General features: G+C 41.5%; 1 protein-coding gene across 6 annotated transcripts in view; it reads left to right on the top strand.

Moving 5' to 3' along the window:
- Positions 1-20,155, top strand: part of PGCKA1 (PDCD10 and GCKIII kinases associated 1) — a 282,865-nt gene extending 262,710 nt beyond the window's left edge. For 4 of the 6 annotated variants that reach the window (XM_086963997.1, XM_086963994.1, XM_086963995.1 and 1 more), the window contains 2 exons: positions 8,966-9,019; positions 18,941-20,155. In XM_086963997.1, coding sequence (XP_086820123.1) covers positions 8,988-9,019; positions 18,941-19,808 — 900 coding nt within the window. In that variant the 5' untranslated portion in view covers positions 8,966-8,987 and the 3' untranslated portion in view covers positions 19,809-20,155. The remainder of the gene's footprint in view (positions 1-8,965; positions 9,020-18,940) is intronic. The other 2 variants (XM_086963999.1, XM_086963998.1) reach the window with 1 other exon arrangement.
- The last annotated feature ends 3,761 nt before the right edge of the window (positions 20,156-23,916 follow it).

Genomic DNA, 23,916 nt, shown 5'->3' with positions numbered 1-23,916 from the left:
TCTCCCTCACATCGGGGGGGGGCCAGCTGAGCTGTTTGCCAGGGCCGGTTTCTGTTCCCAGTCCGGCCCTGCACTCCGCTATTGAATTGGGCCATCGCAGGACTAGGCCTGGGAGGAACTTGTGAAGTTTCACTCTGTGGAATTCTGTGGAGTTACAAAAAACTCAGAGAGATTCCACTGAATTCCACGAATAGGCAGAAATAGGCATGTCCCACTGCTCGCACTGTGATTTATCAGCAGGAGCTCATTCTGCTCTGGAAAATCAGCACAAATGACATTACACTGTGCATCAAAGGGCACAGGTTCTCAAGTTCATTTTGTTGTCACTCGAGTAGATTTTCTTCTTGAGTGGCAACTTTCTGACTGAGAACGATCACGACTGTCCGCGTTGATGAAATCTCACCGGGTGCTCTCCTAGTGACCAAAATCTTCACTAAGAGACATCAAATCAGGTTCGCCAACTTACTGGACGTGAGGAGAAATTTGCCACGTGGAGGGTGGTAGGATTTGGCAAGAACTATGTGTTACAGCATAACATGGAGTTGCCAAAATTCCTCCAATTTCGCAGGCGGAGCCAAATATATTGCCCACCCCTACATAGGACCCACAAGAGTGTGGAGTCACAGATTGCATGCAGACTCATGTAGGCCTTCATGGGTCCCTCGAGGGTTAGATGCAGTCAATAACTGCAACCATTGATGGACCCTTCTAGGGTCTCAAAGTGCGTCTGGGAGGCATACTGTGCATGCAACATTTCAGAGGTTGTGCACTGTAAGAAACAGGAGTATATGTTAAGTGGCTGAGAAACTTCCTCAAATAACAATCACAATTCTTGTCAGGGTGAAAAACTAAAGTCACTAATTAAACCTGTGCTTAACCCTCTTGTAACTTGCCAAAAAGCAGTTTGTTTAACATAGAGGCAACATGTAAAATATTTATGCAGCACTCAAATAGACTGAAACACACAATAAAACCAAACCCAAGCCAGTTTAGAAATACTAGAGAATACTTTAATGCATAAAATCGCACCAAAAAGCACAAAGCGATAACCGTGGTTCTCTGGTCACTTTAGGCAGGATCAAAGTCAAAGTCAAAAATTAAGGCCGACTGCGATGGAAACGGGGTTGGATATATGGACCAAAAAAGTTTCCAAGTCCTGGATCATGCAGTTTGGGGACAGGAGTAGTACACTCTAACCTTCAGAACTCACTCAGAACCTGGTGGTCACCACTTAGGGCTTAGGACTCACTCCAAGAAAGGCCTGCAGCAGGGTCTAGGGCAGGTCCAGTTGTTCTGATCAACTGGACAGTCGTTGGGAGCGGCCTCTGGGAGCTTGCTGTATCCCTATAGCTGTAAAAGACTGTCAGGCATCTGACCCTTGAAGCCAATTCTGACTTCTGAGTTCAAGTCAAGCATGTCCAGTCTTTCTTCAGGTTCTTCAGACAGCAGGGTAATCCTTCTTCTGATTTTCCACCGATCCAGAAGTGTTCTGAGGAGAGGTCTGTGGGGTACAATGTATGCCCAGTGCCAGCCTGTGTAGGGGAGGGCAAGCCTTTGTCCTCTCTCTTAACCATTTCTGGTCAGTTCCTCTACTGCCACTGGGTTTGCTGCCAACCTGACTAGAGCGATGAAGGACAGGCAAGCTGCATCTCCCAGTGACAGTGTAGGCCTCCTTTAAAGACAGGAAAGGGCTAAACACAGCCCCCAGACCACCCTTTGAAGTTCAGGCAGGGGATGGATAGAGCCCCCTAGGCCATCCTGCTCAGGAGAATAACACCCAATCCCTGATGGCCTTTTTGTCCACTGTTTGGGAACACTACGCATACATCTACAGGGGATCCAAGAGGGGACAGGTGACATTGTACTCTGACAGAAAGGCACATTTGGCTTCAGCAGGAAAATTACAACATTTAAAGGTGTAATTTCCAAAATAGTAATAAATAATCCGACTTTGCCATTGAGTTGGATTTTAAATTACTATTCAGATGAGTCCTAAAATAACTTTTCTAGCTACTCACAAACTGAAGTTCAGCAACATAAGCTGTTATAATATAACCCAGTTTTTTTCTATGGGAGGGCCAGGCTGCAACAGTGAAAAACAACTTTGAAGGTTTTTCTCTGTCAAGACTTGTAAAACGTGAAATATATGTCCTACTTTTTAAATGCCATGAACCCTGCCCTATGGCCATTTCGCGTCTACCATAGGGCTGACTTATAAGTACTAAGAAGGAATGATTGGGTCAGGATAAAGGTTTATTTTGTCAGGTCAAAATGGCAGTTTAAAAGTGTGCACACACATGCCGCCAGGGTAGACCTGAAGACTTGTTTTACAGGGCTTCTTTAGTGGGTGGCTACAGTCCACTTGTAGCATTTAATTGACAGACCCTAGGTGCATATAGTACCATATACAAGGGACTTGTGAGTAAATTAATTGTGCCAATAAGGTGTATGCCAATTTTACCATATTTAAAAAGGAGAGAACAAGCACTATACCCCTGGTTTGCAGGGGTAAGGTAAACAGAGTCCAACGGCTAACAAAAACAGGGTCGGCTAAAAAGGCACAAATCATAGGGAGTAGCACACAAAAGATGGCAGTTTCCAACATGATTGTTTATGTTATTCCCATGTGCATATTTGACCGTGTGGATTCTTTCATAAGATGAAGCATTGGCAATCCCAGTTAGCCCTTGAAAGTTGTTTGCTGAACCTTTTGCTTTGCCACTGCTTGTTGCAGAAAAAACAGGATTTTTGTCAATGATGAACAGCATCTGCAAATACAATAAAGACAAAATGTTGGTCCACTGTGATGACGTCTGTGTACACAGGTGTTGCCATGCATGCGCAAGTACTCATCATGACGCAGACAGCCATCCTAGAGATCCTGGAGTGGTAAATTACAAAAATAAAAAGTGCAAAAAAGTGCATCATAGCACAAATAGTGACCTGGAAACGAACTGCAGCTGCTACACACTTTGAAAAAAACATTAAAGAACAGGAGGTGTGGGAAAGCAATGGAGAATGGGACAGAGAATCCAGCTCAACAACGAGCAGGGGGTAAGCAACAGTGAAACTAAAAAAGGGGGTGATAAAATGTAAGAACAGCCAAAAACTTCAAGCAAAAACGGGACGGCCAGAAAAAGGAACTGATGAGCTAATGGGGGCAACAAGGAGAGTGTGGGTGTGGATGTCAGAATGGAAGCAGTCTTCTTAGGAGAAAGCAAGAAAATACATGTACCCCATGGGATGTTGAGGAAAAAAAGAAAAAAGTAGTTTCTGAAAAAGCAATGGAGTGATACAAATTCTCCAGTAAGAAACACTGTAAAACACCTATGCCCTAGGGAAGAGGGAAATACCAGAAACAAAGGAAAGTGTCATCAAGTAATGGGCAAGTATTAGAAGGTGGTTCAGACCATCTGAGCCACCCAGATTTTTTGCTTTTTTAACACTTAATTGTGAGCTTTTACTGTGGGAGAGCCTCATAAGCTGGGACTCACCCACAGTGAACTTATGATGAAAGCGACTGCATGTGGAATTTTAAGGGTGTTCCCCTGGTGAGACTTGCCTGCTGCGCTACAGCTGGAGTAAGGGGCACCGGGCTGGTTACATGCAGACACAGGTGTACCTGCAGATGCACAAGTGTAAGGGCTGCACAGGGGAGATTCCTGGTGTGCGCAGCCCAGGAGAAGCTACAAAGTGAATGGTGTGCAGGACTTACGCAGAGCTGGGTGGTGACATGGAATAGGCTTTCTACAATGGGAAGAAACATCTGAGAGAAAGCCAGTGTGCTTTACTGTTTTCACTCCATTACTCTCCTATGAGGATGGGCAGCACATGTGCTAGTTTCAGTTTCCTAGGGCCTACAAATTCCAGACACGCAATGAAGTCCACTGTAACTTGACAGTATGAGATGCTCAGTCAGGGTTATGTGTCCACAGGGCAGGTGTACCTATTTTAATGCTTATTGAGATGATGGGATGGTGCCAGTTGTCAAGGTCCTCGCTCCAGGATGTGTTAACCCACTGCATTAGGGGCAAGATGATGTGCAGACAAGAGAGTGGTGGTACTAGACCCCACTCCCACCCCCCTTGCGGGAGGGATGGAGATGTTATGCAATGTCACAAAGTAATTCCAACAGCTTATGTATATTTGTAAGTTGTGTGTGTTTAATAAATGTACTCTTACTTTTATAAAGAAAAGTGCAGATTGGACAATCAAGTATTGAGTGTTATTTCTGCGCACCTGTAACGGCGATTACTAGCCCACACCAGCACCCTTGAGTAAGCCTTAGACTGCTCTGCAACGCTGCCCTCTGAGAGTCAAGCGTTACAATAGGGTATTTGGTTCCTAGTGAAGGACAAATGTGACATGTCATTTGTGCAGGCCTCACAGATACTGGCTCGTTTTCCAACAGGAAGCAAATGAAAAAGGCAAGAAATCCAGTCAAACATGAGCACTGGGTGGTCCTAAAGCGCACTCTAAATATTTGTATAGTACACAATAGGTCCAAAATGTTCATTTCGTCCAGGACCCAGTACAATTGAGGGAATACCTGCTTATCACATGGGCACATTATCTTTGTGATTGAGAGATGTCTGGTTCAGAAAGAGCAATGCAAAAGAAAAAATCAACAGCCCGTTCAGTAATACCAATTTACTTCATGTGCAAATAAGAGGCATGCACAACTTTTAGGCTAGTGGGTGATTTGGATGATACAGCACAGTGTATTTCTTAGCTGTTTGTTTAAGATGGGAGGATAGGTGCATCATAGCAATGTCTTGAATAGAATAGAGAGAGGAAACAACAATTGTGCCCAGCCAGCTATGAATGTTAACCATTAGCTGTTGAGGATAATCCCACCACAGGGCTGAGCGCTTTTTTGATGTTTGGGGCACTTCATAATTATTTTCCCACAAAAAGGGACACAGCTCAATATTGCCTCATTTTTTCTCCACATGCTGGGAGTACCCCGGGTTTATGGATTTCTCTAGTGGGAACCATGAAAATACCCAAAATATACCTTCTTTTTTTCACAAATGAGAAAAAAGTGCTGAGCATTTTTTTTCCAAAACTTGCATCTACAAAAGGATTACTGTGCTAAGATCCCCATCTCCTAACCTTCAAGAACAAGCAGATTTGTAAAGAAAGATTTTATACCACAGTTTTTGCATTTTTTCTAAGCAGAAGTCAAGTTTTGTTCTACTTTTTATGGTTTCAACCTACTTGCAGGTTGTGGTGGTACTGGATCACTGAAATAATATCGACTACCAAAATATCGACTACCCAAAATATCGAGGAAAAAATATCTACAACCAAAATATCGAGTTTGTATGTACAAACAGGTAAGTACAAAAATATCGAGTACAAAATATCGTTTACAAAAATATTGTTGTAAAAAATATCGACTTTACTAAAAACAATGTTTAATTGCATTAATATAAAAAATTAATTACTAAAATATAATTAACAATACTTAAAATAACTTTTAATAATTAAATAATTAATGAAAGTAAAAAAATAATATTTTTTTAATCATATTTCTTAAAACATATATATATATATATAGTAACAAAATTTAATTAAATAATAGGCAATATTGTATATGTACCCCAAAAACCCAAAAATGACCCTGAACCCTAAAAATACCCCTTTACCCAAAAACTAAAAACTGACCCTGAACCCTAAAAATACCCCTTTACCCAAAAACTGAAAACTGACCCTGAACCCTAAAAATACCCCTTTACCCAAAAACTAAAAACTGACCCTGAACCCTAAAAATACCCCTTTACCCAAAAACTAAAAACTGACCCTGAACCCTAAAAATACCCCTTTACCCAAAAACTAAAAACTGACCCTGAACCCTAAAAATACCCCTTTACCCAAAAACTAAAAACTGACCCTGAACCCTAAAAAGACCCCTTTAATTTAACATAATTAGCAATTAATCAATTAAATTAAATTAATTACCAATTACATTTTAATTAAATACCATATATTATTTAATTACCAATTAATTAATTATTACTACCAATTAATAAATTTACATATTTAATTAATTATAATTAAATTACTTCCCACCCTATTCCCCTATAAACCCACAACCCGCTACAGAAAATACATTATTTTAATTTACATATTTAGAAATTAATCAATTAAATTAAATTAATTACCAATTAAATTTTAAATAATTAACATATATTATTTAATTACCAATTAATTAATTATTACTACCAATTAATGAATTTACATATTTAATTAATTATAATTAAATTACTTCCCACCCTATTCCCCTATAAACCCACAACCCGCTACATAATAAAATTACACAATAATTAAAAAAATCATTAATTAAAAATAATTATAAAATAAAATGACACTTTTCACACATATTATTACATAAAAACACTATAAATAATTAAATATTATTTTAAAAACTATATTTTTTACTATCTAGATTATATACTTGGATATTTTCACTGTCTATATTATTTACAGTCGATATTACTTCACTTACCTTAAAAACGATATTTTGGCTGTCGATATTCTGTCTAGTCGATATTTTGTCCAAACGATATTTAAAACTCGATATTCTGTCCAAACGATATTTTGGAGTCGATATTATGTCTGTGCACCGGTGGTACTATGTGTGAAACCCATGGATAAGCTCTGAAAGCTACACATTTCCGTAAACTAGACAAAATTCTGAATTCAGCATGGGGTCATTTGTCTAGATCGGTCAAGGTATTCCCAAAGACACTAATAGTTGCAATCATAAAGAATGTAAAAAAATAGAAATAGCGGACTCTCCTTTCATCTGTAATATTTTTGCCCAAATGGCTAATTTACAACAGCAATATCCTGCATGTCTGTCAGGCTATTCTGGTCACAGCGGTATATAACATTGGTTATTCATCCACAAACTCGCAATACCAAGGACCAACAACTAAGCTCAAGCTTAAAATGATTTTTCATTGGGTACCAACCAAGCAGCAATTCATAAGGTATAGTCAAATGAATGACAAATGGGTATGAAGCAAATCTATGTATTTTTTAAATGATCACATGATCCTCAGTTTAGGAATAGTGGCCGTTGGTACAACTCTGAATTTGGGGTTACCCACACTATCATGTGGTTCAGAGTGCATTTTGGAAAATTAGTTATTTCTTGCACCCTAGCTTACATTTAGAAGCCAAAAATTGAGCAAAATTAAATTGATGATAACATATCTTCTACTGTTCTGTGTTCCCACTCTTTTCCCTATAACAAATGGTGCACCCCTTGTCTGACAGGGCCTATTCCTTGCAACAGGAAAGCCCCCAAAACATGGGAAATAGCATTTTTGTCATGAAAATTACCCTTTTGCACAGTGTGGGCAGCTGTGGAATTTGGGCCTGAGCATAGCCACCACACTAGGATACCAACCAAAGCCAGACGTTTATAATTAGACATCCAGGGGTGACCAGGGTGGTGGATTGCATGGATCACGCTATGTTTTCCTGCCCATGTTGCACCTATCATACAGCATTGCCAGGCTCCAAAAATGGTGCCCCTCTTGTCTGGCTTTAGCTAGTGCCTATGAAAGAAACTGATCAATATGGGGACCATGAGAGACCATATTGACTTTGTGTGGTACCTGTTTTGCTCTCTTCCAGTCACAGGCACTAGGCCCAGCCATACAAGTGGATTACTATTTTGGGCCATTTTGCCCTGGTGTCTAGGGGGCTTTTTGCCCACCAAGCGGTACAGAAGAGGGGTTAAACTTCCCAATCTGCCCTCTGGGAAAGGCCCCAATTCTCCCACAGGGGGAGGCAGAAAGACTGATGTGCCTATTTTGGGGTTGGGGCATGATCCAATGTCTGGGTGAGTTAACTCCTCCCACTCTCACCCCATGAGGTCAGCAAGACTGTTATGCTCTGTGTGGGGGCAAGGCCCGATGCCTGAGTGAGACGCCCAATCCCTTTTTGTTTTGCCACTTTTTCTCCTGGTGTATAGGCGTTTTTCTGACCCCCTTCCCGCAAACCCCCTGGCAGGGACTGACTGGGGGTAAAGCACCCAATTCACTCCCTAGGGGGGGGGTGTTAGGAAAATTATTGCACCCTTTCTGGGATGGGGTTTTGCCCAGTGCCTGGGAAGGCTGCCCGCACCCCTTCTGTTCTTTATTATCCAATTAATGCCTAGTTTGGAGAACTTTTCAGAACAAAACCTATGCTAGACTCATGTTCACACACTTGTACTAAGGAGCAAAGGTATTTGCGTAGCATTTGGCAACAAAATTCTGCATCGGCGCGAGAGAGAGGGAAATAGAGTTCCATATCTCTGAAGATATGGCGCTCTCCTGACCCTCCTTGTCTTGCAACGCAGTGCAGCATATTTGGGTGTTGTGCCTCGTTGCATGAATTTTTTGTAAATCTGGTCCTTAATCGTTTTTGGAAGGAATGGCAGCAGAAAGCTTGGCTTTGTTTATAGCACAACTGTTGGTTCCTAGGTGCTATAGGTAAACACTTTCACCAAATCAGCTGGGGATAGTCAAACCCATTTCAACTGCAGCAATGACTACCTCCTCGCTTCTGTGTATTTCCACCAAACTACCCAATTCCTTGCAACATCTTGAGAGCATACCACTGGAGAACCATTACATTCTGTAACTAATCATGCATGAAAAGATCGATTTCAGACCTATAAAAAGTGTCAGCGTTCATCTTCAGTTGTCTGTTTCACTGCTTTTATTAGTATTTTGTCATTGCATGGCATTCCCTCTAGATGACAGATAAAATATTCAGGGCATTTTTCTGTATTATATTTTTGTGACCAGCATCATTTACCCTGCCGAGGTGACATTTTTGCATGTTTAGTAGTCACATTGACAACCTGTCTTTTAAAAACGAAAATTGGTAAAAATGTATAATGTACATTACTGGTTTAAAGTAGTAAAACATTGTCTTTCTTGTCTTTTCTTGCTTCTTACAGATAGGAAAAAAGAGCAATCCAGATGGGGTGCAGATGTTGTCGAATGATACAATGGTAGAGTAACATAAATGAACAGCTATGCCAATTCATTGCTTTCCAATCGTGACTTTAGGTTTCCAAAGGAGGTTGTCCTGTTGGATGGAAGAGGAGGCAATAACACCTTTCCCTTTTTTACTGAACCATAAGTGCTTCTTTCCCTGCTCGTGTGGGCTTACTGCAGAATGTGAAGAGTGTACTCCCCAGAGGCTTTTTTAAATCTTTCAATTGAAAACAAGTTGCATCCTCAACGCATATATTATCTACTTTCACCCGCATTGCAATCATACTGCTAGGACCTGAGTTACCCGCTAGGGGGATCAGTACATTGCTATTTTCACAGATTACCTGCATTTTATCGGCGGAAATGGAGCTGCATATAACCAAATCGCTACAAAAAGTTCATCTTGAGTTAGACAGTATTGTATACATTTGATATTTAACAATCTAGGCAACCATAAGAGACAATCAAAGAAGTTTTAATAAATGGAAGGGAATTAAGCTACAAAATGTTTGTAAAGAAAACAATTTATTAAGAGTTAAAAAGAACAATATCACATTCACAGATTTAATATGTACGTTAAAAGAGTGTAGTTTAAACAAACTAGACTTAAAACAACAATCTATAAATCACATGGCATGAATCACAATGCAAATGAGAACATATATAAAGTTAAAAAACACTGGAAGTGGCAGATTGGTACTCTACGCGCGTTTCGGCGGCCAGCGCCTTCTTCTGGAGTAGCCACAAAAAGTTTCTAAAAAAATAAATAAATATAGACAGAAATAAGGATTACACACATAGGTAAATGACTTTACAACAAGAGAACAGTTTACAGATTTTACAGTAGCTTAAGAATTGAACCTTCCTATTTAAGATAGTCACAAAATAATGACAAATCTTATCAAATTTTTTTGGCCCGTCTTTAGAACAACTAGGACCAGAGGTAACTACTTTTGAATTGGTAGTCCTAAAAAAACTAGACCAGGCCCTTAGATTTATTCCTAAACCTATCTACAATTTAGATAAGGAAGAACATAAAGCACTGCTAAGCATTTCTTCTAACAAAGATTTAACGATTAAGAGTTATGACAAAGGAGGTGGTATCGTTCTCATTGATACCACCCAATATGAATTAAGCATGCTTAAAATGTTGGATGACAGAGCATTCTATAGTCCAGTGCAATCGTATTCCGTTTCAAATCTATCTAAAAAAATACTGTCCTTGACAAAAATAGCCCTTGAAGACGGATTAATTAGTATCAAGGAATTTGACTTCCTCAATCATAATTCTGGTAAAATTGCATGTATATATGGGCTCCCCAAAATCCATAAGAATCCACACGATCCGCCCTATCATCCAATAATTTCCACAATAGGTACTGCCACAGAACCATTATCAAAATATGTAGATAACTATCTAGGCCCCTTTATTCCAAAAATTAAATCCTATGTTCGTGATACAGGTGATATGATAAGAAAGATAGAGTGATTAGCCTTCAATTCCAACCAAGACCTACTCGTTACTATGGATGTAGAATCCCTATATAGTAATGTTCCGTTAGCAGAGGCAATGAAAACTACCTCCTGGTTTATTGACTTACACAATATACCCTGCCCTAAAACTTTCTTAATGGCATGCTTAGAAATTGTCCTAACGGAAAATTATTTTGAGTTTGGATCCAATACTTACCACCAGATCAAAGGTGTAAGTATGGGCGCTTCGGTGGCACCATCCATTGCAAATATATTTATGGCAGCATTCGAGGATAGGTACATCGACAATACTATAGCCCCCTTCTTTGAGTCCGTCTCCCATTGGTCTAGATACATGGATGATATCTTCTTTGTCTGGACCGATGGGAGGGAGACCCTAAATGAGTTCATCCTATGGATGCATGCAGCGGACCCCAATCTGCGTTTCACATCGCATATTAGTTGTGACAAAGTTGAATTCCTGGACATAGAAATAATAAATGATAGAGGCAGTCTGATTGTTGATCTACATGTCAAACCTACAGCCAGGAATACTCTTTTACACTACAATAGCTTTCATCCAAGATCACAAAAAGACAGCATCCCTTTCTCCCAATTCCTGAGAGTTAGGCGCAATTGTACCAATTTAGCTGATTTTGACCGACAAGCTTTAATCATGAGAAGTAAATTTATTGAGAGAGGCTACCCTCACCGGCTGGTGAGACATTCTTACAAGCGTGCCCGTTACTACGATCGGGACTGTTTACTTATAACCAACCGTCCGAATCCAAAAGATCAGATTGTTTGTATAACAAAACATTCCACCATTGATGCCAAAATTAAACAAGTAATAAATTCAAATTGGCATATTTTAAACAGCAATTGCCCCTCTGAACAGAAACTGGCCAAACTTCTCTTCGCTCATAAGAGAAACAAAAACATAAAAGAATATATTGTCCACTCTCGTTTTAATAAAACTACAAATGGAAGAAACTTGATGCAAAGGTCAATTGTGACAAATAATCCAATCAAAGGAACTTTTCCTTGTTCCTCTTGCTCCTCTTCTACCAACATTTTGAGAGGAGAAGACTTTATACACAATGGACACAAAACATCTGCAAAAGAAATGTCCAATTGCAGATCTTCGAACCTGATCTATTTTATACAATGCCCCTGTCTCCTGGGGTATGTAGGAGAAACCTCCCGTATGATTCAGACACGTTTAAATGAACATCGCTCTGCAATTAGAACTAGAAAACTTGCTGTCCCTATGGTAAAACACTTTTTAGAAAAAAGGGCACAATGCTGAAGACTTCTCTTGGCGAGTCTTAGAAAAAATCCACATCTCTGACACAAATGGAGGATCAGTAATAAGAAAGAAAAGGGAGGTGTTTTGGATTTTTGTCTTTAACACCTTCCGCCAGGGGTTAAATTGCGAAATACCATGGGAACATGCCATATGCTAAGTTACCCTCTGTTTGTTAGGTATATCCGCTGATAATAGGATTTTCCCTTGATGCAAATTATATATTCCATATAGTAGCCATTTCCCTATGTTCCATTCATTTTATTCTTTCTCCCATTATGAGCTGTATAGTTTAAGTTGAGACTAAAGAATATATTATCCTAATAATTGAATATTATATTCTTATAGGGCCTGTATTTATTTCATTATATAATTTTTTCCTCCCCCCCCCCCCTTTTCGAATTCCACCAATAATGAGCCTTTTTAAATCTTACCTCGCCTTACAAACTGTTCAAGCAAGAGTAACTCTGGCCCTCCTTTGAATTTTATCAAAAATGAGTCTTTTCCAATTCTTCCTTGCTTTACAAGCTGTTTAAGCAAGAGAACCTCCGGCCCCCCAGTAATCCCAACCCACATCTCACAAGAAATAACCTTACTAGACATCTGCCAGTGGTTATAGTCTCCGTTCCACTGTTAAGCAGAAGAACCCCTTTCCTTTTTCCGTGTTATATTAAATATATCTTGTTCGTAATTGTCCTCCATTCATTTCCATATACCATTGTATATTACTGGGTTTTTTCCCTATCAAATGCCCATTCCAATATTAGCGAATTACTTTTGAAAATTTCCTTTGTTTTTATTTCAAAAATCTCATCTTTAAATCGCTAATCGATAAAAATGCTGGGACTGAAATATACTTTTTCTGTTCCTTTCCTACCCTGTTAACACATGAAACAGCAATATGGAGTCTGTTCTCGGTGGCAGTAGTCTGCCCTGGACTTCTATCTCTTCAGCGGCTCCAGTCCGCTTTCTACTTCTATGTAAAGCACACCTGAGCCACATCTAATCCCCTCCCAACACTATATAAACACCCGCGCAGCCACTTTCAGTCACTTTCTGCTTGTGCACGCTTGCACAAACCTCGAGTCCCGCCGCCGGAAGTAGAGAGCCCTGTTGAATCATTTTGGGTAAGTACACCTTTAGATTAAATAGCACAATCCTAACTCTTAAATTTACCTATTAGCTACATCTCCCATTTCTTTTATTTTATAGACAGGGAGTTATTATAACCTTTAACTAATCATCTCAATTGGAAGAAGAACCACCTTATTAGAGGTAAAACAACAAGAGTTCCCATACAATATTATGTATGTATAGTGATATCCTTTCTTAGGAATATTAAAATAACAGAACCTCAATCGCTTTCTTTGCGCTCCCCTCTTTTTAAATAAATTAAAATTACCTTTTTCTAATTATACAGGGGTTTTGCTCTACCAAATATCTCCACATCAGGAGGATCTCGCTATTTTAAATTACCAAGTATATCCTTCACTTGAATGAATAAGAGGTTCCGGTCGGCGGGATCAGTTATTAACCCTTTTTTTCATACAGGTAACTCATTGAAATTTTCCTTAGAACAACATAATTAGAATAACACGAATTTCCAAATAGAATAATTATAATGATAGATTGGTAGTTTATCCATACTCTCAAATTGAGATAAATGTATCTAACCGATCATTACACTAACTAAAATAATATGGATTCTATCATTCGCTACCTCGCTTAATTTCTTTAGAATAAGATAAGGGTGATAAATAATTTTAAAAAACTCCAATACCTGCATCTCCTGGATTTAAATGAGTTGTAGACTGATTACCTAACAATACTAACCAGCAATGAATCTTTCAGATAATCTGCCTAGGAACCCTTTCATAAAATCACCCTTAAAATACAAAAAGATAGCTCAACTATGATGATATGGCTAGAACAAGATAACAAACCTGGCCTTTTTTCTAAATATCATTTTTATTTCTTGTGATTTTACAGCGTGATATTTTCTTGTTTGGAATCCGTCCATCTAGGAAATAAAATACTAATTTCCTATCTTGACTAGACGTCGCCATTGAGCTTTACACGCTATATCTACATATCATGTAAGTGTCTTATAATTGCTAAAATATATATATATATATATATATATATATATCAATGTCGCATAAAGCTAGGATTAATATAGAAAATAAATTTTTCTTTATACTCTTGTTACCAGACAGCTAGAACCGCTCTCTAAAGAAACTAAGAAAGAAAAGTATTTTCCTTACATAATTACAACAACTTTTTGTAAGTATAGATTATCATTCTAATCTTTTTCTGCCAGTTTTGTTAAAATGCCATCAATATCTACATGGTCTTAAAGAGGGTTCATTGCCCCTATCTATTCTCTCCCACAGGGTCTATTCAAGTAAATTTGTATTACTTTTCCATACTAGTCAGTATTACAAGGAAATGAAAAAAAATTGTTAAGATTTGTCATTATTTTGTGACTATCTTAAATAGGAAGGTTCAATTCTTAAGCTACTGTAAAATCTGTAAACTGTTCTCTTGTTCTAAAGTCATTTACCTATGTGTGTAATCCTTATTTCTGTCTATATTTATTTATTTTTTTAGAAACTTTTTGCGGCTACTCCAGAAGAAGGCGCTGGCCGCCGAAACGCGCGTAGAGTACCAATCTGCCACTTCCAGTGTTTTTTAACTTTATATATGTTCTCATTTGCATTGTGATTCATGCCATGTGATTTATAGATTGTTGTTTTAAGTCTAGTTTGTTTAAACTACACTCTTTTAACGTACATATTAAATCTGTGAATGTGATATTGTTCTTTTTAACTCTTAATAAATTGTTTTCTTTACAAACATTTTGTAGCTTAATTCCCTTCTATTTATTAAAACTTCTTTGACTGTCTCTTATGGTTGCCTAGATTGTTAAATATCAAATGGTTACTTTTCCCTGGTCTAGGAATCTATTTTCTATGAACTCAGGGGGTCCTTGTTAAATATACGGTAGTATTGTATACATTACCACACAGAGTCAGCCCTTTCACATGACTCACATGATTCAGTGGCTTTCTTCTCAATCTCTGGTTTTCCTCCTTCTATGTTTGTCCATCCACTGGAGCATACCTTGTTTACCCTTTATTTTGAGTGGCTTAGGTGTGGCCTTCCATTGCTGACAGTGTGAAACTACTTTTTTTAATTTTGTTTAACCCCTTGTATGCTAATGACGGAACCGCTCCGTCATCAGCTTCGGTGGCGCTGTGCTGATGACGGAGCGGTTCCGTCATGGCCCGCCCGCCGCTCATGCGCGGCGCGAATTCCGCGCCTGCGCGGAGCGTTCTATTGAGCGGGCGGGGCCATGACGGAACCCCTCCGTCATAAGCACAGCGCAACCGACGCTGGTGACGGAGCGGTTCCGTCACCAGCATGTGCCCGCCGCTCTTCCGACCGACCCCTTAGTGAAGGGGTTCATTTTATCAACTGTTTATCCCTCCATGGTAATGCATGTCATGGTTTTCAGATGGTGTTCACTCTTTACTGTGGTGCCCCTCCCTAACTCCCCCCACCCGCCCCCCACCTCTCCGGTTGTCAGCCTTGATGATACCCTGGATGTTCTCATTTCCTTGTCTAACATGTCGGTGTTCCTCCACTGTGTGCCAGTTAATGGATGGTAACTGTGGTGATACACTGGATATTTTTCCTTTGCATTTTCTAGTGCTGCCTCTCTCAATAGTGGTAGTCAATGTTGTTTCATTGCTTTATTTACTTTTAAAATGGTTGGTCGAACATTGGTAAAGCAAGTTGCATTGCATGTTCAGCATTGTCCAAATGAGACTAACTGGCTTTGCCAATGCTTGTTTCAACTTGAAACCATTTTCTCAATTGGAGACCATGCTTGTAGGTTTTTGCCATCACACTCCCTTCTAGCACAAGAGTGACAGACTTGCAACTCTGGCTTTTTATGACAATGAATGAATGTTTTAAAACAATCTCAAAGATGTGTCTTCTCATTCTCGGAAGACATACAAGCTGGCTATGTAGATAGCAAAATGTCCGCTTAACTATTACTGTCTTGGATGCAATATGATAACTTCTTGCTGGCATTTAGATCTCTTCATTGGCTGACATTTGGCAATAAACTTCAATTTAATTCCTCGGTATTGTACACAAGACGTTTCTGATCATTCCTCTTCACCAGAAATACTTTTCAATATTATGTATGTATGTATGTAGGTGTACTTATAGAGCGCGGTACTGTCACCCAAAGGGCATCCTGGCGCTTGAACTTCGGGCGGTCACACTTTTCACTGCTCAAACATTTCTAGGAAGAGATACGTTTTTAACGCTTTCTTGAACGGGAAGTAGTCCCTGTGGCTTCTCAAGGAGAGTGGCAGGGAGTTCCAGAGTTTGGCCGCTGCAACACTAAATGAGCGGCCACCCATCCTGACTCTCTGAAACCTCGGGACCACAAGCAGATGTGCCGAAGAAGAGCGGAGGGGCCGCGAAGCAGAGTACCAGGCAAACATATTCTGCAAGGGCACTGGGCCCTGTTGATGTACTGCCTTAAACACCAGGCACGCCGCTTTATACAGTACACGCAGGTGTAACGGTAGCCAATGTAGATCTCTTAGTGCTAGAGTAGAAGAGCTAAAGTTAGGGCGGAAAAGAGCTAACTTGGCGGCCATATTCTGCACCCGTTGTAACTTCCCCAGCAGATTTTTTGGGGCCTCCAGAAGTGGCGCATTACAGTAGTCTAAACGACTTAGTATGGTCCCGCGAACTACTTCCGGCCTGGCCTGGGCGGGGAGAAGGGGCAGAACTTTACGCAACATGCGTAGCAGCATCATGCACGTAGAAATGGTTTTGTTGACGTGCATGTCAAGCTGTAAATTTGGGCCGAAGATCACCCCCAAATTACGAGCTGATTCCGCGGCCGACACTGGCTCAGGAAAAGTGGCAGGCCAAAAGTTCTCTGGAAGTACCCGCGGGATCCGGTCTATGGAGCAAAAGAGCACCTCAGTCTTTGTGCTGTTAAATTGTAAGGAATTGGCCCGTAGCCAATCCGTTGTGGCTGCCATACAGCGATGAAATGTCTCCAGCGGGACCGCATTGTGTCCTTCCGGCGAAAAGACCAGCTGGGTGTCGTCGGCGTAATTAAAAGCCGAGACACCAAAAGATTTTATAAGCTGGACCAGGGGGCGGAGGTACAGATTAAAGAGTATAGGGCTGATGGCCGAGCCCTGTGGGACCCCCTGCCCTACTTTCCGTGGCTCAGAACGAAATGGGGGGAGCGAGACCAACTGCTGCCGGCTATCAAGATAGGATATCAGCCAGTCTCTTGCTCCCTCTGTGACCCCACACTCCTCCAGTCTCCTGATAAGAGTCCGATGGCAAACCGTGTCGAACGCGGCCTACATGTCGAGCAGCACTAAAAAGGCTGCCCGACCACTGTCGACACGCGAACGAAGATTGTCCAGTACGTTTACCAGTGCGGTCTCCGTCCCGTGCCCAGGGCTGAAGCCGAACTGTGTCTCATCGAACCATCCGATTTCCTCCAGGAAGCCTGAAAGTGAGCGGGTCACCCATTTTTCCATGATCTTAATAGGAAAAGGGAGCAAGGAGATTGGCCTATAGTTGGAAAGACAGGCCGGGTCCAACATTGGTTTCTTGAGCAGAGGTGACACTACTGCTAGCTTCCAACACTCAGGAACAGATGCCAGATCCAAAGACTGGAGGCAGATGGAATACAAAGGCTGGAAAAGTTCCGCGTGGAAAACCTTCCAGAATCGGGAGACAGTGGGTCGAGCGGAGAACCCGAGGACACCGTATGTGCCATGCTGCAGAATTCCTCAAAAGAGGGACAGGGAAAAAGTCTTAGTTGGGGTCGACTAGAGGAGATATCCGGAGCTCCCAAACTAAGAACTAGGTCACTCGGCTGGGGTCGACTGGGTGATCTACTTCAAATAACCCTTAAATCTTCTGCAGCCGATCAATTCCCACTGAGATAAATCTGGAAATAGCAGGAATATGTGCTCTCTCAATCCTAGCAGCTACCCAGAGGTGCACACTTCTCAATCCATGTCTGCACCACTAACTTCTACTTTCTATAGGGATATTTTGAAATCAAATTATTTGCCCAATAAAATACACCTAGCTGCACGTTGGGGGTGTAGATTTCTATCAGTTGAAAAGAGCCATGAGGCCATGTGAAAAGTTGAGGCTGTGGTGTGGAACAAATAACATAAAACAGCCCTGCCAAGTGCCACGCTTCTCGTGTTAGAATAACGCATTTCCAGTCATTTTTCCTGCATTACCGCAATGCCTTGTATTGTCACGCAAAAGAACCCTGTCCTGAAATGTGAGAAATTCGTGCAGTTCCAGTTTCTCACTTTGCTGGGACAGATGCATAAAAGCTGATCTTGTTTTTCAAAGGCCACAAGATGGTGCTGGTGTACAACGGGAGGTATAGGAATCCCAATACATTTATGACTTAGAAATATCCTGCTATCATAGAAACTCATTTGCAAGCCAAACGAACTTCAGAGAATTGAAGACCAGAACACAAATCCCCACACCCGCCTAGTTAATGTAAAAAAAACACCTCCTGCTCAAATCACAGTATCAAACAGATGTGGCTGTCCAGCCGCAAAACAAAGCTCTAAACACAATGCAAAACTTTGTCAGTCTAAACTGCAGTAACAGTGGGAGCTACTTGGAGAACTGTTCGAGGAGAAGATCCCCTCTGGGCCCCTCTCCCATCCTGTAGTCGGCCTTGGGTCCCATGTTGAAGAGAACCTGGACAGACTATCGATTAATCATGAATGATCTGATCATGTAATGAATCTGACTCTTTGCCAACTAGGGAGGCGCAGGCCTGGTTAAGGCAGGGAATCTCTGTTTAATTTTTTGTTTCTCTGCCGTCCCTACCGGGGACAGATGTTCGCCCTAGACAGAGACTAATGCTAAGCTTGGGTCACATTATACTCTTTGCTCGAAAGTGTCACTGATAGTTACTGAATCTCATAAGAACTGCAGGAGTCTGCGTTATGGCCCTGACCATGAAGTGATATTGACTTAGCATGACTGCTTTAAAGTGAAAGTATGTTATGTATATATCATGCATCTGAGTAACTAACATGTTCTGTGCTCTTTTTTTCAGTTATGCTTTTGAAGTGGAAGGCCCACCAAATGGAAACATCAATGAAGGAAACAAACACAGCGAACACAGCAACCACATTCAGAACTCAAAACAACAACCACAAGTTCGCCAACCTCAACCGAATTCGGAAGGCTTAAAAAATCTTGACATTACCAAGGGATGCCTTGGCTTTCATGATGCCAACGGAAATGCAGACGGTGAAGGGACAGAGAAGTGGGATTCTAAGGGAAATGGTGTGCTCTGTACCTCATCTTCATATATGCATGGGAATGTCAACACCGGCCTATTCAAAGAATTCAGCGAAGAAGGCCATAGAGTCGTTCTTGACCTTGGAAGGGAGTTTCACATCACCAGTGGCATCTCTCAAGAAAGCCTTTTAGGCAAACAACCTGACCTGGAAACCTACACGAATCGGACACTTGTTTCAGACGAGCCCGAAAGCCTTCAAGACGAAATCTGCCAGTCAATCGAAGGCAATAGTTCTCTGACAGAAAGTGCCATTTTGGACATACGAAATGACACCGTCTCACAGCGGAACACTCATTACCTAAATGACTGCTATGAGACAGACAGTGTTAAAAGTGGAAACATGGCTCTCTCAACTGGACACAATAATTCAAGAGGTAATAGCTTGGAATCTATAGAATCAATGGATCCCAAAGTAGATTTTCGTGCCTTAGACCAATCTTTACGTCCTGTCAACTGGTTGGCAGGTATCGATATGATTGAAGGACCAACTGAGACGTATAAAAGAAGGGAAGCCGCAGAGGACGAGGACATTGACCCAGATGTGGCGGAAGCTCTCGCGGCACTGGCAGCAGCCACAGCTGGGGAGGACGAGGACTTTAATGGGGAAAACGGGTATTAAGCTGGCAACCAAAAAGAGACTTTCTGAAGCAAGTCTATGAATTATTTCATTTTATCTATTTCTTGGCCAAAGAGAGATCATAATAATATTTAAAACGTAGGGCAATCAGCACTGACTGAGAACTCCATAGAGTGTACCTACGCTATGTAATTTTAAAAATGAGTAATTTTAAAAGCGATTCATGCAAAGAATCAGGATGCAAGCGCTATATAATCAAAAACACGCTGGACGCGGAATTTCCATTAAATTAATGTATACCTGAAAAGTGTTGCATCCCACGAATTTTTAATAATCTAGCTTTTCTGATTTTGGTAATAATGGAGGTTGCATAAAAGTTATGATCGGTGTGTTTAGTTTGCTTGTCCGCTTCTTTGTCCAAAAGGCCAGAATGTGTAATCCACAGATTGAACGTTGAAGCAAGCTGTGATGGAATATTATATGTCTCTGTTGATGTGCGGTGTACAGTAACACACTTTTGTAATGGATGCCACAAATGCAACGTTAACATGCTCTGTACATTCCATCCTCCGTAGCTCACCTTAAAACGGGATTTGGGCTTCTCACCGCCTTATGTTTTACCAGAAATACTGGAAAGAGATGTACGCCTTCATTAAACACTCTCTAGCCGCCGGGCATTTCTCGGTAGAGCAGCTGTGAATCAAGGCTGCCAAACAGAATACGAGCCGCAAAGCTAATGATGTTTATTTAAGCGCGCTTTCTCTTTTAAGAGGTGTGTGTGTGTGACTCCCAGACAGAAATGCAACATATCTTAGTCAGGTTAAGAAAAGGATGTTATGGTATTAATATACTCGGAATTTCTACGGATGTTCAGTCCAGAAGGGATATATGTTTCTTTTCTTTTTTTAATTTCTGTAGTTTTTTATTGAAAAAAAAGGATATATTTGAAAGATTTTAAATATTAGTGAGTGATATCAAAACTGGACACACGTTTTATAATTAGGAATTGACTTTCCCATTGTTACTATTTAGATGACGCCTACATGTGCCTTTCAGCCACTTCACAGGGCCAAAATAACATGTTTAAATACTGGGGGTATCGCAGCACAGCAAGTCCAGTGGCATACATACATTTGAGGAGGCCCCCCTGCAAAGTCCATTGAGCCCCCCCCCCCTGTCATGCTCTGGACCAAGTCAGGAGCTCTCAGGCCTGTTCGTGCACAGTGCCGGACGGGCCCCCCTGGGGCTAGGGTCCCACCCTCACTGCAAGGGCTATTGTTACGCCACTGAGCAAGTCAACTTGCTGCGCTGCCCTGTGTGACAGGGAAAGGCCATATTGAAGTCAATATACCAAATTCTGGCCTTTTCCCTGCGCTGGCACCCTTTAGGGAGCCTAGCGCCAACACAGGCACCCTTGCAACGTGGTGGGAGGTGCCTCCACTGCATGCAGGATTGCTTTTGTGCTGGAAGGGGCACTTCCTGCACAGAAACAATCAGAAGAGGCATATTCCCCTATGTGTGCTGAAGAATGCAGGTCACATGGAAAGAGGAAATAACAAGGAGAAATAAAGATGATTCCTCTTGTTACACCTCTCCTGGGAAGGCGTATCTTTGTGCACGTTCCAAGGTTTACCAATCCTGGTAAACCTGAGAATGCATCAAAATCTATGAGAGGTGCGCGGGAACACCCACGCAACGCTGATGGAATGCCCATTCAGGGGAGAGTTTGGCAACGCAGCGATTTGCGCTGTCTTGCTTTACTCCAGATTTATGGAGCCACTGAGTGCCACGCAAAGTGGCCTTCCATGGCTTCATGAATCTCACTTAAGGTTTGCGTTGCTCATGTACCACATTTCATGGTGCAAACAGGATGCAAACCGTGTCATAAATATGGCCCTAAGCCCTTAAGTGTAGTGGATTATTTAATATAGCTTGTGTGGGCACTCCGGAGGTGCTGTGCAACACTGCACTGTATCTGTTGGCTTTTATAAAGATCGTTGCAATGCTTTGAGTCACTTTGCACCACACAGACCCCTGTGCAAAATCTTAGTAAATAGCCCCGAGACAGCTGCTCTTTCAATGAGGAATCACTATGGAATCCCTGGAGTAAAATGAGGAACATGAATGTGGATCAAGTGGTGCCGGTGGCTTGGCAGCCAGTTCTTGGTGGTGAGATGATGAATGAATGAATCTACGCATAGTGAGGGCCATGGCACTTGTTAAGCAGAACAAATCAATGTACAAGTAGAATAAATAATTAATTTATCTGGCTGCCACATTAATTGTGAATTGGAGGAGTGTGAAATTGTACAAATAATGAGTTGGAGGGTAGCGAGATTGTACACATTGTTACCATGTGCTATGTTTATGCATTTGCAGTTTCTTCTGTAATGCCATATCATGGGATGCCATACTAAATGGGGACACAGATTACAAATGTGTTGTATTAATGTGGTGTGTTGTTATTCCATGCCTTGCTATAAAATATTGTATGTAATTCTCAGCACATATTCCGTAAGCAGGCCATAACATACTAATGAGGAGGATTGAAAGAGGGAACATGTGTTGTACAGTTCCATAGAAAATACATTATTAATCCAGACACCTGGTCATTGTAAATGTCTCACCTGCCCTTGTATGAGCTCAAACTTTAAACCTTTTCTATATATGGAGTCCTAATTTAGACTCGCAGTAACAACTGAGATCTATATCAATGCCGTCCTGTGTTTTTGTGTAAATGTCTCAACCCTTCATCGCATTTCAGACCACACTGGTAATAGAAGTAGGGTCTAAAATGGGTGACACATGCTTGTACTCACACAGAAACATCATTTATAAAGTAGACTAGGGAGAAAACAAGGCCTTGGTTGGGAATTACCTGAATAGAACAAGTCAAATAAAAATAAACCTACTTGTGATGCTTTGCCTTGTTAGGTAGGTCGCTCCCCCCCCGCACAGCACCGCCTGTGCCACCTGACACTGCCCCAGCTGCAGCTGCTGAGGAATGTTGAGGCACTCCTCCTCCCACAGGCTACCACCTGCGCCTCATCCCTGGTGGCCAGTGGGAGGCCTTAGGTTTGTTCTATTGTCGGTGTTATTTATTGTATTGCCCTTATTGTTTTTTGATGTCTGTGACTGCTGTTGTCTGTCTTCCCCCTGTGCCTGTATTTTCTCCTAAACCCTTTTTCCTTCTGTTCTCATCGTTGCCCCCGCGATCCTGTGCCCTTTTTCCCTTCTGTTCCCATCGTTGCCCCTGTGATTCTGTGCCCTTTTTTTTCTTCTGTTCCCATTGTTGCCCCCATGATTCTGTGCCCTTTTTAGGGCTCGCCTATTAATATCCCGCAGGGATATAGTAGGCGAGCCCTATAGGGGCTAAACTGAGAGCTAAACTAAGCTCTCAAAAGCAAAGCGGATTTCCAGAAGTGCACGTCCTCGTGCACGAGCTTGCCCGAGCCTTCCAGCAGCATTTCTCCTCCCCTTACCATTTGCTCCTGCCTCCGAGAGCTTCAAAGGGATCTGCTTCCCCGCCCACTGCTTCACACTTCACAGCAGCCAGGCCGTGACTCGCTTTTCTCCTTCCTTCGTGCCCAGCCCCCCTCCCAGCGCTGCCTTGAAGGCTTTCCCCACTTGTAGGAGACAAGGAGAACACGTTTTCCACACAGAACGTCTGCAGTACGCAAATGGCATGACTTCAAGAGCGGGAAATCACTGATGTAGAGCCAATATGCAACCAGTATTGGGAACACACAACAGAGAGTTTAATTAATTAATGTCCCCTCTCTGAGCAGAGGCAGCATGCTGCTGCTTTTCACACTCTCTCTGGTACAGGGGTTCAACAGAGGACCAGTAATTACATTCCGTTCTTTGCGGTTTGCGCATACCTTCAGGCTCTCTTTAAAATCGTCTGACAGTGTCTGGTGCTTTTTGTGTCAGATGTGTTCTGCATGCAATAACGGATGTATTGTGGTAAAGGTACATAAAAATGGGCTATTGAGAATGAATGGCTATGGCCAGCCATGGCAGTTGACAGTCGAACTTCTAAAATAGTTGCTACCTGTCACGTCTCATTATTGCACCCAACCGCATGCTGCTTTTTTCTGCATTTTTTTGGGGTCAAAAAAGTCTTTATTGATCTGGACTGCATGGTTGA

This window comes from Lissotriton vulgaris, chromosome 3_2 (assembly GCF_964263255.1).
Source record: "Lissotriton vulgaris chromosome 3_2, aLisVul1.2, whole genome shotgun sequence".
In the NCBI taxonomy this organism is placed as follows: Eukaryota; Metazoa; Chordata; class Amphibia; order Caudata; family Salamandridae; genus Lissotriton; species Lissotriton vulgaris.
Note: the sequence above shows the minus strand (reverse complement) of the source record. Positions and strands in the feature narration are given on the sequence as shown.